General features: G+C 41.1%; 1 protein-coding gene across 1 annotated transcript in view; it reads left to right on the top strand.

Annotated features, from left to right (window-relative positions):
* Positions 1–15,149, top strand: part of SRD5A2 (steroid 5 alpha-reductase 2) — a gene marked incomplete at both ends in the record, with an annotated part of 59,739 nt that extends 44,590 nt beyond the window's left edge. The window contains 4 exons of the mRNA XM_082642797.1: positions 5,085–5,248; positions 9,467–9,568; positions 11,950–12,100; positions 15,083–15,149. Coding sequence (XP_082498923.1) covers positions 5,085–5,248; positions 9,467–9,568; positions 11,950–12,100; positions 15,083–15,149 — 484 coding nt within the window. The remainder of the gene's footprint in view (positions 1–5,084; positions 5,249–9,466; positions 9,569–11,949; positions 12,101–15,082) is intronic.
* Positions 15,150–16,824: the final 1,675 nt, after the last annotated feature.

Here is a 16,824-nt window from a genome sequence, read left to right as displayed (position 1 = left end):
ACAGATGCTTCCAGATTCTTTTTAAAGAGAGGAGTGTAACATTATTTGCAAATGCTGATAGACCTGGAAAATATACTGAAAAACTATTATAAATAATAAGGGAGTTCAGGATGTGGCTGGGAACAAAATTAATGTTAAAAAAATCAAAGGCCTTCTTGTATATGTAAAACAATTACAGATGTAAATGGAAAATCCTATTTACAGTAACACAATTTAAAAAAGAATAAAACCTTTTTAAAACCCTGTTAAAAAACCCTTGGATTTAAACATTAAAAATATGCAAAATATATATGAAAAAACTGTAAAACCTACTGAGGGATGCACAAAAAAAGACCCAAATATGTGGAAAGGAACATCCTGTACCTGAATAGAAGAGTAATGTCAACAACAACCTAATAAAGATAATGTTTACAAAAACAACATATTTAATCAGCTTTTATTATTTATCCTGTTCTAAGCACTTTGAGTATATTAATTCACTTAATCTTTACAATGCTATGAAATGAGCAGAGGAAGAAACAGACATAGTGAAGTTAAGTGACAGGGTCATCCATCTGGTAAGTGGAAGAGGCCCTATAATTTAACCTCTGGGCTCCACTGCCAGAATTTTCTCTTACTTAACCTAAAAAATGGAGATGTAACTCACGTATCATAAAATGCACCATGTTAAATGTACAATTCACTGGTTTTTAGTATATCCAAAATATTGTGCAATAATTACCACTATCTAATTCCAGAATATTTTCATCACCCCAAAAGGAAGCCCTGTACCTGGTAACAGTCACTCCCTGTTCCTTAATTCCCCATCTCCTGCCAACCTTCAATCTACTTTCTGTCTCTAAGGACTTGCCTATTCTGGATATTTCATATAAATGGAATCATAAAATATGTTGCTTTTGTGCTAGCTTCTTTCACCTAAGATACTGTTTTCAAGGTTCATCCATGTGGTTTATAGTTTAATAATATGCCATCAGTATGGATTTATAACATTTTTGTTTATTCATCAGTTGATGGACATTGTTTCTATTTTTTGGCTACTATGAATAATGCTGCTATGAACATTTGTGTACAAGTTATGTGTTAACATACATTTTCATTTATTTAGGGTAGATACCTAGGAGTGGAAATTCTGGGTCATATGGTAACTCTGTTTAACTTTCTGAGGCACTGTCAGGCTGTTTTTTTTGAAGTGGCCACACCATTTTACATTCCCACCAACAATGTATAATAGTTCTAATTTCTCCTCACCAACACTTGTTCTTTTCTTTTTTGTTTAAATTGTAGCGCTCCTAGTTGCCTTAAAGTGGTATATCATTAGGGTTTTGGTTGACATTTTCCTAATCTCTAAAGGTGTTGAGCATCCTTTCATGTGCTTATTGAACATTTGTTTATCTTTTTCGGAGTAATGTCTATTCAAATCCGTTGCCCTTTTAATTGAGTTGTTTGTCTTTGTTGTTGTGTTGTAGTTCTTTATATATCTGGATATAAAAGTATAATCAGATATTGCTTTGGAAACATTTTCTCCCATTCTGTAGGTTGTCAATTTACTTTCTTAATAATGTTCTTTGCTGAACAAAAGCTCTTAATTTTGATGAAGCCCAATATATCTATTTTTTTCTCCTTAGCTTTTTTTGAATTTTATTTTATTTATTATTTTTTTTACACAGCAGGTTCTTATTAGTTATCTATTTTATCCATATTAGTATATATGTATCAATCCCAAACTTCCAATTCATCCCACACACACCCCACACACACCCGTTTTCCCCATTGGTGTCCATACATTTGTTCTCTGCATCTGTGTCTTTATTTCTGCCTTGCAAACGAGTTCAACTGTTCCACTTTTCTGGATTACACATATATGAGTTAGCATACGGTATTTGTTTTTCTCTTTCTGACTTACTTCACTCCGTATGACAGTCTCAGGTCCATCCATGTCTCTACAAATGACCCAATTTCGTTCCTGTTTATGGCTGAGTAATATTCCATTGTATATATTTACCACGTCTTCTTTATCTGTTTGTCGGTCGATGGGCATTTAGGTGGTTTCCATGACCTGGCTATTGAAAAGAGTGCTGCAATGAACATTGGGGTGCATGTGTCTTTTTGAATTATGGTTTTCTGTGGGTATATGCCGAGTAGTGGGATTGCTGGATCATATGTTAGTCCTATTTTTAGTTTTTTAAGGAACCTTCATACTGTTCTCCATAGTGGCTGTATCAATTTACATTCCCACCAACAGTGCAAGAGGGTTCCCTTTTCTCCACACCCTCTCTAGAATTGGGTGTTTTTAGATTTTCTGATGATGCCCATTCTAACTGGTGTGAGGTGATACCTCATAGTCATTTTGATTTACATTTCTCTAATAATTAGTGACGTTGAGCAGCTTTTCGTATACCTCTTGCCATCTGTATGTCTTCTTTGGAGAAATGTCTATTTAGGTCTTCGGACCATGTTTGGATTGGGTTGTTTGTTTTTGTAATACTGAGCTGCATGAGCTGTTTATAGTCTTCCTTAGCTTTTGTTTTTTAACATCTTTATTGTAGTATAATTGCTTTACAATGGTGTGTTAGTTTCTGCTTTATAACAAAGTGAAGCAGTTATACATATACATATGTCCCCGTATCTCTTCCCTCTTGTGCCTCCCCCCACCTCCCTATCCCACCCCTCTAGGTGTTCACAAAGCATGGAGCTGATCTCCCTGTGCTATGTGGCTGCTTCCCACTAGCTATCTATTTTACATTTGGTAGTGTATATATGTTCACTTTGTCCCAGCTTACCCTTCCCCCTCCCCATATCCTCAAGTCCATTCTCTAGTACGTCTGTGTCTTTATTCCCATCTTGCCCCTAGGTTCTCCATGACCTTTTTTTTTTTTTTTAGATTCCATATATGTGTGTTAGCATATGGTATTTATTTCTTTCTTTCTGACCTACTTCACTCTGTATGGCAGACTCTAGGTCCATCCACCTCATTACAAATAACTCAATTTCGTTCCTTTTTATGGCCCAGTAATATTCCATTGTATATATATGCCACATCTTCTTTATCCACTTATCTGTCGATGGACACTTAGGTTGCTTCCATGTCCTGGCTATTGTAAATAGTGCTGCAGTGAACATTGTGGTACATGACTCTTTTTGAATTATGGTTTTCTCAGGGTATATGCCGAGTAGTGGGATTGCTGGGTCGTATGGCAGTTCTATTTTTAGTTCTTTAAGGAACCTCCATACTGTTCTCCATAGTGGCTTTAGCAATTTACATTCCCACCAACAGTGCAAGAGGGTTCCCTTTTGTCCACACCCAGTCCAGCATTTGTTGTTTATAGATTTTCTGATCATGCCCATTCTAACTGGTGTGAGGTGATACCTCATTGTAGTTTTGACTTGCATTTCTCTAATGATTAGTGATGTTGAGCATCCTTTCATGTGTTTGTTGGCAATCTGTATATCTTCTTTGGAGAAATGTCTGTTTAGGTCTTCTGCCCATTTTTGGATTGGGTTGTTTGTTTTTTTGATATTGAGCTGCATGAGCTGCTTGTAAAATTTGGAGATGAATCCTTTGTCAGTTGCTTCATTTCCATTCTGAGTGTTGTCTTTTGGTCTTGTTTATGGTTTCCTTTGCTGTGCAAAAGCTTTGAAGTTTCATTAGGTCCCATTTGTTTATTTTTTATTTCCATTTCTCTAGGAGGTGGGTCAAAAAGGATCTTTCTGTGATTTATGTCATAGAATGTTCTGCCTATGTTTTCCTCTAAGAATTTGATAGTGTCTGGCCTTACATTTAGGTCTTTAATCCATTTTGAGTTTATTTTTGTGCGTGGTGTTAGAGAGTGTTCTAATTCCATTCTTTTACATGTAGCTGTCCAGTTTTCCCAGCACCACTTATTGAAGAGACTGTCTTTTCTCCATTGTATATTCTTGCCTCCTTTATCAAAAATAAGGCGACCATATGTGTGTGGGTTGGGAAAATTATCTTTGAGTAAGTAGAACACTATGGAAGGAACTCAAATATTCATCAAAGTAAAATACATAAGCACATGTGGTATATTCATACATGACAATAATATACAACAATGAAAATAAATGAACTATAGCCATCCACAACAACATGATTAAGTCTTAGAAACATAATGATGAGTTTCCTTTCATATAGAATTAAATATGAGCAAAATAAACTATATTTTTAGGGATGCATACAAATGAGGTAAAATTGTAAAGAAGCAAAAGGAAATGATTATTACAGGAATCAGAATGGTGGTTACCTCTGGGGTAATGGTGGTACTATGAACAGGAGGGACCCATAGGAGGCTTCCAGGTGATGGCAATATTCCATTTCTTGACTTGGGTTAGTGACTTTATGGGTGTTTATTTGATAGTAATTCATTAAACTATTCACATAGGTTTATGAACTTTCCTGTATGATGGTTATATTGCACCATAAAAGAAGAAAAATCAAAAACAGGACATAGTTTGCTGTCTAGTATTTAGCATATCTTGGGCAAATTTTAATTTTGACATTATATTTTTTAACATCTTCCTAGATTCCTCTAGATTCATAGTTCCTAGCATTTAAAGGAATCTCTCACTTTTCTCAAGGGGTTCTGCAGCCCACTTTCTAGGGAATGCTACAATATCAGTAATGAAATCATATTAGAGAGACATATGGAAAGCCACATATGTCTGAACGACTCCTATCACAATTCCATTCCACTGCTACGTGGGATAAGCCTGGCTTTATCTTTCTTCCAGTATAATCTGGATTTCACTTCTGGATCCATGTAAAGCTGATCTCCAGTCCTGTGTTTATAGGATTGAATTTATTAACTTAATTTATAAGGATGAAATTTACCTTTCAAGGCTGTTGTGGCTTGAAATGCATGGTGGCTACTATGCATTTTAATGAAACAAGACAAATAATAGCCTAAATGATTGCTCTAGAACCAGATAATAATGTTCTTTCATTGCATACATTTAAGGGAAATGGTTTTTAAAAATGGGTTTGATGTGATTGCCTGTTGCTTCACCTCATTGATTGATTTTTTTTTTTTTAACAATGGATCCTGACCTTTCTCCTCCATATGCCCTAGGACATTTGTTTACTCACTGCTCACTAGAGGGAGGCCGTTTCCAGTTGTATTCCTTTTCAGAGGCTTTGTCTTCTGCATGGGAAATGGACTCCTCCAAGGCTACTATCTGGTTTACTGTGCTGAATACCCTGCTGAGTGGTACACAGACATACGGTTTAGCTTGGGTAAGTGAATCTGACTGCTTCTCACCCATACCCCAGTTAACACCCCTTCCCACAGGCTAAATCACCATTACCTCTCCCTATCCTACTGCAATAACCTTCCAAGGATTCCATTCCCCCCACCCCCCACCCCACGACCACCTCCACCCTGGTCTTTTCTCTGTATAGCAGCGTGAGAGATCTTTGAAAAACATTGTGTCATTACGCATCTCAAAACCCTCCAATGCATTTCTGTTACTCTCAGGATAAAATACAAATTTCTTACCACTGCCTATGAAACAGAAATGTTCTTGGTCCTGCCCCATTTGCTGACTTCATTACCTATCTCCATCCATCTCACTGCGCTGTAGCCTCAGTGGCTTTCCTGCTGGACCTGGAATACTCAAGTTTGTCCTGCTCCAGAGCTGTCGTACAGACTCAGCCTCTGTGTAGAATGCTCAGTCCCTGTATACTCGGGGAGCTTGCCCCCTCCCTTTATTTAGGTCTCTATTAATTCACACCTCCTCAGAGAGACTTTTCCTGACCACCTATCCAGAATAGCAGAAAACACTGATCATTGAATTTTTTTCATTATCTGCAAGAGGAACTAAAGTTCTTTACTAAAGTAAAGGTTCAACTGTTTGTACATTCTTTTGGCTCAAAGGAAAAAGGCAGAGGTTATCCTTAATCCCTCTCTTTACATCACATATCACGTTCTCTCCATCAGCTTAGTACAGCTGCCTCTAGTTCTAAAACTTGTGCCGACTGAGCTCAGCTCTCCATGACTGCACTAACTTCATCCTGGTCTGAGCCAGGATGACCTCTTGCCTGGACTGCCATGGTGACCTTCAAGCTAAATGTCCTACTTCCAGTCCTGACCTTCAGTAGCTCCTTCTCCACACAGAGGTCAGAGGGAACATTTGAACACACGAATGGCCAGAGGATTAGTTGTACAAATGCTGATACATGCACCCAATGGAGTATTCTGGAGCCACAAAAGCAACCAAACAAAGCAAAACAAAAGCAAGAAATGTCTCTGTGCTCATTTGGAGACATCTCTAGAACATGTGGCTAAATAAAGTGTGCACAGTGTGTATAGTGTGCTGCTTTTTGTGTAAAAAATTGAAGGAGGAACTATTGGATTGATAAAAAAGGAACTGTTTTTAGAAAGGTTATCTGTAGAGTTTGGGGAAAAGAGAATGGGATGGTGGGCAGAAATTTTCTTTTAATACAGTTTTGTCCTTTGAGTCATGAAACTTCATAACTTAATTAAAAATCCAAATGAAAGTTGCTCAACACTGAGAAGAGATAAATAAATGTACCTAACTGTATAATTATTAAACTGATCCCATAACCACACAAGAAAATGATTTATGCCAGTTTACAGGAAATACAAAGAATAAAATAAGTTAGATGCCACCATGAGGAAGTAAGCCAGTCTTATCTAGAAAGGGGGGCTTTCTGAGGGACCACTGTCTGGTCTTTTTAAGAAGTCAGTGTCCTGAAAAAAAAAAAAAAGACAGGGGTCTGGGCTAGATGAAAATGTCCTTAAAGGATGTAATGACCAGATGTCAGGTGTGGTCCTATATTGGACTTTGGTTTACACGAACCAGCTAGAAGTGGTATTCTGGGGACATTTGAGGAAATTGGAATATGCCTAGATGTTACATAAGATGAAGATCTGGAAGGACATGCACCAAAGTGTTTAATGGTGGTAGTTCCTGGGTGGTAGGAACGAAGTGTCTTGGTTTTCTTATTTCTGCTAATTAGCATTTCATCTTCCACAAAACATATATACTTCTTTTATAATGATAATAAACTGACATCAGATCCTATTCTCCCCAGCTTAAAACCTGCCATCGGCTTCCTGTTGCAGTTAAAAATCCACACTCCTCACCATATCCTGTAGAGCTTGATGGGATTTTGAAAGTTCCATCCTCTTCTCATCTCCTCATTACCACCACCCCCCGCCCCCCAGCATCTATCTTAAAGCATTAACTGTAGCACCTTCCTTCTGTTTCTTAGACATGCTAAACCTATACTAGCCTCAGGACCTTTGCATCTGTTAGTCCCTCTACCAGAATGCTCTTCCTCAGATCTTTGTATTCTCATTATTCAAATCATAGGACAGATGCCAGATCTTCAGAAAAGCTTTTCCTATTGACCTCATCTAAAGTAGAAACACTTCCTCCCCACCCCAATTCACTCTTTATCTCCTTATCCTACTTTGATTTTCTGCTTTGTAGTGATATTATGTGATTTAAAATTTTTCATTATTTTAATTCATTTGTGTGTTTCTCCACTGAAATGTAAGCTCTATGAGAACAGACACCTTGACTGTTTTTCTCACTACTATGTCCCTGGTGTTTAGGACAGTGCTTGGTACATAGTAAGACCTCAACACATGTTATCTGAATAAATTAATGAAAGAATCAACACATGAATGAGTCTCATACCATCCTTGTAAGATAGGTACTGTTAGAATCTACATTTTACAGATAAGAACACTGAGGCTGAGAGAGGTTAAGTGACTTGTCCAAGGACACACAGAGATCGAATCTAAGGTGCCTGCTTTTCCACTGTTGTGCATGCTATCTCCCCTCCCTTTCCCACCCCCTTGTCCTCCCTCCACTGGTGTCCCTTCCCAGGTTTCCTTTCTTCCAGGCTAATAATCTTTTGACAAGACAACATTAACAATCATTGTTTCATATCATAGCAAATGAGGTGAGAGTAGATGTGACTGTTTTTAATTCAGCTGTTCTTGCTTTTTGCCTGATGTTTGTTCTTTTAAATTTATTTTATTATATTTTTAGTTTTGGCTGCGTTGGGTCTTTTTTGCTGCGTGTGTGCTTTCTCTAGTTGCAGCAAATGGGGGCTACTCTTTGTTGCGGTGCATGGGCTTCTCATTGTGGTGGCTTCTCTTGTTGCAGAGCACGGGCTCTAGGTGTGCAGGCTTCAGTAGTTGCAGCATGTGGGCTCAGTAGTTGCAGCGCATGGGCTCTGGGGCACACAGACTTCAGTAGTTGTGGTGAGCGGGCTCAGTAGTTGTGGCTTGCGGGCTTAGTTGCTCCACAGCATGTTGGATCTTCCCGGACCAGGGATCGAACCCATGTCCCCTGCACTAGCAGGCAGATTCTTAACCACTGCACCACCAGGGAAGTCCCCTGCCTGATGTATTTTGATCAGCACAAATACACTTGGCTGAGAGCTGGGGTTGGGCGTCTATGTGGCGCAGTGAGTGATTCTGGGCCCACTGGGATGTAATACATAGCATCCCTGACCCGAGCTCATCTCAGACCAGGGCCCTTTCTGTACCTGTGAATGGGGAAGGGGAGTGTGTGTGTGAACTGGCCATGGTGGAAACCAGTTTGCTAGGTGCCAAGCTCTCCGATTACTTCCATGAACGTGGGTATATCAATCAGTAGTGCTCTCAGCAATAAGTCACAGAAACCCAACTCTTAGTGACTTAAATAATTAAGAATTTATATTTCTTACATAACAAGATTGTCCAAAGGTAGGTGGCTTCTGCATTCCTCCAGCTGCTTGCTGGTGTCATTAAGACCCCAGGCACTTTCTGCTCCACTGTTGTGAGAATATTTACTTCTAGTCCTCATCACAGTCACTTCATGGTTGCAAGACATTTCCTGTAGCTCAAGGCATCGCATCTGGCAACAAAGGAAGAGGGAGGCCATAGAGGCACTGGTCCCATTTAGCCCCCTTTATCAGAAAAGCAAAAGATTTCCAAGGAAACCTCCAGAAGACTTCCCTTTACATCCTCTTGGCAGAACTAGGTCACAAGACCGTCTCTCAGCCTCTGTGGTGGGGGTGGCAAAGGAGAAGGAATTAGAGTTGGCTGTTGAGTTTGCCGACCATGGTTTGATTATCTGTGAATGGGCCGAAAGCTTGCTATTTATTCATTCATTTATTTGTTTATTTACTTATTTAAGTATTGCATGATGGTAGGGCCTCCCTCTCTCCTTTCCCACTTGTCTCTATCACGTGACACTGTGCATTTTCAGCCCTTTGGTTTATGAAAGAGCACAGCCCCTTCATTCAAGTTTAGGACCAGGGTTAGTTGCCCCCTCCCCCACTTTTTTGCCTTAGTTTCATTCTTAAAATTCGAAGTCAAATGCCCTTCCCTTCATTTTTAGAAAAACAACAGCAACAACAAAAACTTTAGATTGTGAGAAATACACCAAAAACAGGATATATTTTTAACTTCTCCCTCTCTTCTTTGCTAAGGTGTCTTCTTATTTATTTTGGGAATGGGAATCAACATTCACAGTGACTATATATTGCGCCAGCTCAGGAAGCCTGGAGAAATCATCTATAGGATTCCACAAGGTAATGTCTCCCCTGCCCTCCAGATTCCCACTCTTCCTTGAGAGCCTGTCTCAGGAATTACACTATGAGTAACAAAGGGACAGGGGGCAGAGAGGGCCCAGATGACACAATATATCCCAATATGTCCCTGACTTCTCCTCCACATCCCATCCTACCCCACAGCACATTTGCAGTCCTCATCTGAACCTGGAAGTTCAAGAGAAGAGCCCCCAGGAAGGTTCCTGATCACAATACCCTGCAGGTGGGGGGAGGGAGGGGTTTGGGGTAGGGTGAAAGTAGGCTGCCTCTTAGTTGCAGTAGGTAAGATTATTATGTGCTGTACTGGGGTTCTCCAGAGAAATAGAACCAATAGAATATAGATTTAGACATTGATAAATAAAGGAATTTATTATGAGGAATTGGCTCACATGACTATGGAGGCTGAGAAATCCCATGATCTTCCATCTACAGGGTGGAGCCCGCAGAGAGTAGGCAGTGTAATTTCCAGTCTGAGTCCCAAGGCCTGAGAACTGGGAGAGCTTCCGTGTAAGTTCCAGTCTGAATGCAGGAGAAGACCAATGTCCCAGCTCAAAAACAGAGAGTGAATTCTCCCTTACCGTGTTTTTTGTTCTATTCAGGCCTCCAGTGGATTGGATAACCATCAGCCCTGGGGAGGACAATCTGCTTTACTCAGTCTGTTGATTCAAATGTTAATCTTATCCAGAAACACCCTCACGGGCACACCCAGAAATAACGGCCAACCAAATATCTGGGCACCCCATGGCCAGTCAACTTGACACAAAAAATTAATCATATGTACGGAGTGTCGATCCTTCCTAGGTTAGCAAATGAAGCCTAATCATGCATGACCAACAAATGTGTCCTCTTCAGTAAGTCTCACTAGACTTACCTAGTGAGTAGTCAGGGGGTAGTATTTGTTTATTTCCTGCCACTCGTATGTTCTAAAAGGTGTAGAGAACCATATTTACTTAATCAAAAATTAGGATGGGAAGTCTAACAAGTACAAGTGCATTTTCAGAGATAAAGGTGCAGAATATTTGAAGTCGAAGTGTTCCCAAGTAACCAAGGTGTGAGGTTGACAAGTATAAGCAGGTGGGAGTGAATTCGTCCAAGTCACCCTTCAACATTTTTAGGTGGGTATTTGTGTAGGTCAATGGCTCTCACCCTTTTTGATGTAAATACAACTCTTTATTTACATTTAAAAATTACTGAATTATGACGTGATGTTAGCACAGGCTAATATCCACTGATTAAAAAAAATAATGACAAAGCTACTTTGAATTCGGTAACACTTAAATGAATTTGAATGTTGCTAACATCCTTTCGGTACCTACATCAAACAAAAATAATACTGTAGGTTGAGATACACCATTTGCTCTATTCACAGACTATTTATAGACCCTTTGCAGTAGGCCAGTGTTAACTCCTGGGGAGTTACAGGTCAGGAACTGCTGATGCAATATCATCCTTCAGGAAGATAGCTTTAAGGGGCTTTGATTTTTTAAGTCTTCATTCAGTAACTAGACAAATAGAGAAGAGCAGAGAAAGCTCTTAAAAGTGAAATTGCCAAGGTTAGTCTTCAACTATTAAGTTATGTTAGATAATGACTTAAAAACAAAATATTCTTTGTATAAGTATGGAAAGAAAAAATTGTTTGGGGTGAAACTTGCCCAGTTTAGTGTGGGGCAGAAATATTGAGTGTGGATATATTTCCTAACATTATAAATGTGTTGATTTCTAGATACAGTTTTGAGGTCAGAAATAGAGGTTGGGTAGAAAAGGAAATCTTTAAAATCAATAGAAACAGACTTCACCAGCCTCCAGTAGGTCAAAACCCTTGCAGCTCCCACTCTGTACTTTAAACTCGAACGGAGTGTACTGCTTTGCAGAGGTGGGAGGGCAAATGCCAAAGGAGAATCTGACTAATTCTCACATCAGTTCAGGTTTTTATTGTTTTCACGTGGTGTGTTGTTTTAACTTGTGTGTGGTGGACGTGCTGTGTGGGTGTCCAGGGAAGGAGTGAGAAGGTGAGTGGTAGCTGGAAATGTTACTTAATAGAACGAAACCATCCCCAACCTCCTGCACTGCATCCTTGTCCTGTCCAGAGCCAGTAGTCCAGCAGTTGTTGGAGATTTAGATGGAGCCCATCCAGCAGTTGGGGCCACTCCTCACAATTCCAGGATGTTCTGAGGGCTACAGGATGCTGATGCTGTTTTCCCTTCTCCCCAAGAGGATTCCACCAAACTCCCATTACTCTGAAGGCAGTCTCCAGCCCCACATTCATCCTAGGTTCCCTTATGTATTTTGGAACAAAACACAGGGGTTTTAATGCGGCAATGATCTAGCACTGATGGTTGACTTGTTGATTCTTCTGCACGCAGGTGGCTTGTTCACGTACGTTTCTGGAGCCAATTTCCTTGGCGAGATCATTGAATGGATCGGCTATGCCCTGGCCACTTGGTCCCTCCCAGCACTTGGATTTGCATTTTTCTCACTTTGTTTCCTTGGGCTGCGAGCTTTTCACCACCATAGGTAAACTTTTCAATCAAGGTGGCAGCATCCACATAGCTTTCTTCTCCAAATAGGCTTTTATTAACACACGGAGTCAGATATAGACACCGAAGAGATTTTTTTTTTTTTTACAAGGTAAGGTTGATAAAATTATCCAGACGGATAAATTCTGACTGTTTGGATTTTCACTGAAGTTAAAATTTAGCTGGATGACTGTAACAGTAACAATTTTTTTTCTTCCTATGAGCAAAAACAAACCCAGGTAGACAGGAGCACCAAAGTGACTTGGGAAGCCACATGCCTCCTTGTTGAAGAAGGCTTCCCAGAGAGAAGCACTCAGTGTCCACATGAGTTAGTTGACCCAGGCTCTGTGCCCTCCTATCAGGCTTATCTGGCAATGGCTGCTGTTTGGCAGTGGACAACAGGTAAGAGGAGGTACAAGACGTAGATTCCATTTCCGTGCTTCAATTCACTTCTGCCACATCTCTTCAAGTGTGTTCCATAGGTGGGAGCCCAGGTTGCACTTTCCAAAGCTTCACAGGTAATTCTGAGGTACAGCCAGGATGGATAACTACTGGGGAAAAGTACTAGCCCTGTACGTAGTGTGCCTACTATTTTTAATTCTGGGTTTGGTGCTAACTGTTCAGGTAATCACAGAGCCCTGGAAACTCTAGGATTATTTTCTTGGAATCTGTGTAATACCAGGGCTTATTTTGGTACTCTCCTCCTTCCTCTACCTCCACCCTCCATAAATCATTACCAAGGTCATTGCTGGCTTCCTGGGAAGATAGGGTCAACAATTATGTACTTGTGTGGTGCAGTTTCAGGACTGTGCCATCTGTTGGGGAATGCTGGGAATTGCAGGGGTTTAGACCCATTCCCCTGTAGGTCTAGCCTAAAGCTTTACTAACTCCTCCCTCCCTCCCAATCCCTGAGCCTGGGATGGGGTAGGGACAAAAGGGTTAAGGAAAAGTATCACTGGAAGGGAAAGGGTTACATACTAAGTTGCTATCAGGCTGTAAAGGCAAATGTCAGATCCCTTCACTGAAATGGGGCTGGAGGAAAGAGAAAGCCTGTGGTTACTGGTAACAGAGTGGATGGATGCCCAAAGAGAGAATGGGCTTGGAACCAGGACCCTGAAGGAACCCCTTATACTCCTGCATAGGTGTTTTAGTCCCGCTAATGATTAATTTCACAGTTTTGAAGGTTTAAATAAGAATGTGTTCTTTTCCTTGGAGTGGAATTTATGCAGAGACCTGTGAGAAATGAATGAAACAGCAACTCCTCATGACCTATTCTTACCCCCTCCTTTGCTTGGTGGGGAAGGGCGCCAGAGGGTCCCCAGCCTGGAAGGGGGTCAGTGTAATAGTTCTCCCCCATTCAGGTAGGCCTGTTGCCCACCAGAGTCAGAGGGGCGGGGGAGAGGACAGGGCATCAGCCAGCAGTTGGAGGGGCCCTGAGAAGGGTGGCCTGCGCTGGGCTTGGTCAGGGGAGGGATAGCAATCCCACCAGAGGGTTCAAGCTAGTACAACAGCAGAATCCAAACTGAGGCCCTGTCCTATTATGTCAGCCTGCTTCAGAGGGAAGGGCGGAGGGCATCTTTTCATAGGGCTCACTGGGGTTTGTGGGAGGCAGCTCAGCAGACCTCAAATCACAGCACGGAAAACGAGCCACCTCCTGTAACATATTAATACTATTTGTCCCTCAGTTCAAACTATGGGACTTGCACAGAGTGTATCATCTTAATTATAACTTGAGAGCTGCCAGCTTCAACTGGGTAAGAGAACAGCCTGGTCTGTAAAAAGGGAAAGCCTTTTTACAAGATGTATTAGTCTCCCTGGGCTGCCGAAACAGATGACCACAAACCGAGTGGCTTAAAGAACAGAAATTTATTCTCTCACAGTTCTGAAGGCAGAAGTCTGAAATCAAGGTGTGGGCAGGGCCAGGCTCTCTCTGAAGGCTCGAGGGAAGAATCCTTCCTTGTCTCTTCCTAGCTTCTGGCAGTGGCCGGCAGTCTTTGGTGTTCATGGTTTATAGCGGCGTCACTCTAATCCCTGCCTCTGTCTTCACATGGCCTTCTCCCATGTGTGTGTGTCTCTGTGTCTCTTCTCCCCCTTCTCATGAGGACACCAGTCATATTGGATTAAGGGCCCACCCTGCTCCAGTATGACCTCATCTTAATAAATTATATTTGCGGTGACCCTATTTCCAAAATAAGGTCACATTCTCAGGAACTGGGGGTTAGAACTTCAGCATATATTTGGGGGGAACACAATTCAACCCATAATACAAGGTAACATTTTCTTGGTGTTCCCAGGCCTCATGAACGGATATTTTTCCTGGGAACATGACCAGTTCTCTAGGGTTAACGTTGCCCATGCTCTTTGGGGTCTCTGGTTCCCTGTATTTCTCAGTTGAATCCACTGAGTACTTCTTTCTGGCTATGATGTATTTTTTATTGGGTAAACTATACGTAACATGAAATTTACCATTTTAACAATTTTAAGTGTATAATCCAGTGGCATCAGGTACACTCATCATATTGTGCAGCCACCACTGCTGTCCTCTGGCTATTACTTTTTTTTTTTTTTTTTTTTGCAGTATGCGGGCCTCTCACTGTTGTGGCCTCTCCTGTTGCGGAGCACAGGCTCCGGACGCGCAGGCTCAGCAGCCATGGCTCGCGGGCCCAGCCGCTCCGCGGCACGTGGGATCCTCCTGGACCGGGGCACGAACCCATGTCCCCTGCATCGGCAGGCGGACTCCCAATCACTGTGCCACCAGGGCAGCCCTGGCTATTACTTTTTATTTCTCAACATGAGAAGCTTCAACATCTACAAGAGATAGGATGCAGGAGGGAGGAAGAAGATAGATAGATGGCCATCTGAAAGAGTCAGGCCCTGAACAACTGCAGGTTGATTTGTAACAGGGATTCCAAACAGATCAAACCTCAGTCGTTGACCACTGCTTGGTTGTATTTATAATTATTCCTCTCTTGTCTTTTAGATTCTACCTCAAGATGTTTGAGGACTACCCCAAGTCTCGGAAAGCCCTCATTCCAGTCATCTTTTAAAGAAACCAAATAAAAAGGGAACAAAGCTCCCACAATCCTGTTGAAAACCATCAAGCTGCTGAACCTATAACTTTTTAAAGTCCCATCGTGTATATGTAATAGTAGGCCTCTGGTGTTCTGGCAGCTGGCCTGAGGATTCTGCATGGGCCCCCTTAGTGTTTCCTCCCATCCTCCCTGTCCTGATCTCCTACTGAAGCTTCAACAAGGCCCTTTTTTTTTAACGCAAAGACATCTACTTAGCTATTCCTCCTAGAAAGTGCAAGGTTCCCTATGTATTTTTTTCTTTGAAAGACCCAAGTACAGGTGGCTTTATACCTGCTCTGTATCAGTGTAAGACAGCTCGGTAGTTGAGAAAATTTTGAGTTGAGGGCAGTGCTTATAGAATTTATTAAAGGTGCACATTTGACACGTATACAGATCCGCAGCAATTTAAATTCTGAAGCTTCACGGACCCAGAGCAATTTTTCTTCCAAATGAAAACCCACTCAACGTGGGTTTTCCTTAGTTAACTGTGAAAAATGTGAAATGATTATGTAGACTTTTAATAGGGGAGCTCTGCCTTCATATTGCTGAAAATGCAACAATGCATTGACCCCATTTCAAATTTGTGCATTGTCTTAGTGCCTCTGTCTTCCTGAAGAGTCCACAATCCCTGTTAGAGATATCATAGACTAATCCAGAAAACTGGTGTGGGTTTTATTGAAGGTCAGATGTTAATGACCACAAAGAAGAAGAGATGACTCTGGTTGACTGCAAAGAGCAAAAAAGTGTTTTACAATAGACCGCAAATTCTTATATTCTTATAAACTGGTGGGAATATCCAAATAATGAGTGTCAGATAAGGAAGTCACCGAATAAGAGCACATGTTGTTTGCCAGGACAAGACGTACAATGATGGTAAAGCATCTCAGAAGCACCCAACAACTCTTCCCTTCTGGAGTTTCTGCATCACAGTCAGTAGGATCTGATCAAGAAGGCGTTCCCTAGGGGTGCCTTGAACATCAGTTCTCAACAGTCCTGGGAGCAGAGGCTGAAAATTGCAACCGGAAGGATGCCTCTAGGCAGAAAACCTGCTTTGTTTGGCTCCGACAGTGTTTCTCACATAGTCTGGTTTTCTTTTTTTGTTTACATTCAAAGTTCCCAAAATTTAAAAATTAGGAGGTTTCTGCATTCTCTAGTGTCCTTTAAAAAGTTGGAGGATCTGGACCCATGGAGCCAGCTAAGAGCTGGGACTGATCAACTGGTAGACATCAGAGTTTGCAACCTCGGTGGAGAGGTCACCCTTGCATTGGTGCTGAGACTTTGGGCTCTTTAAGGAAGGGGCTGAACATTCATAATTAGAATGTATGATGATATTTGTCTATGTAGGTCTAGGTTTGTAGTCAGCATTGGTAATATTTAGCAAACCCCTTTGAGCACCAGTTTTATCAGATGTAGTGCTAAGTGCAGAAATTCACTAGGATAAATCACACAGGACACTCAAAAGATCTGAAGATGATGTAGATTACTGAAAAATATAAATTGTAATCATATAGATACATGTTTTGCTGTTTAAATACCTCTCAAATCATGTAAAGTAACTTTTTTGAATTAAAAGATCCCCAGACTCATGAAGATTTTCCTAAAGTGTTGAGCTGTGTTTGTTCCCCCTTTATTCTTTTTTTTTTCCTCCAAG

This window comes from Mesoplodon mirus (assembly GCF_964341445.2).
Source record: "Mesoplodon mirus genome assembly, chromosome: 14".
Classification (NCBI taxonomy): Eukaryota; Metazoa; Chordata; class Mammalia; order Artiodactyla; family Ziphiidae; genus Mesoplodon; species Mesoplodon mirus.
The sequence above is the reverse complement of the archived record's forward strand: the minus strand, read 5'-3'. Positions and strand labels throughout refer to the sequence as shown.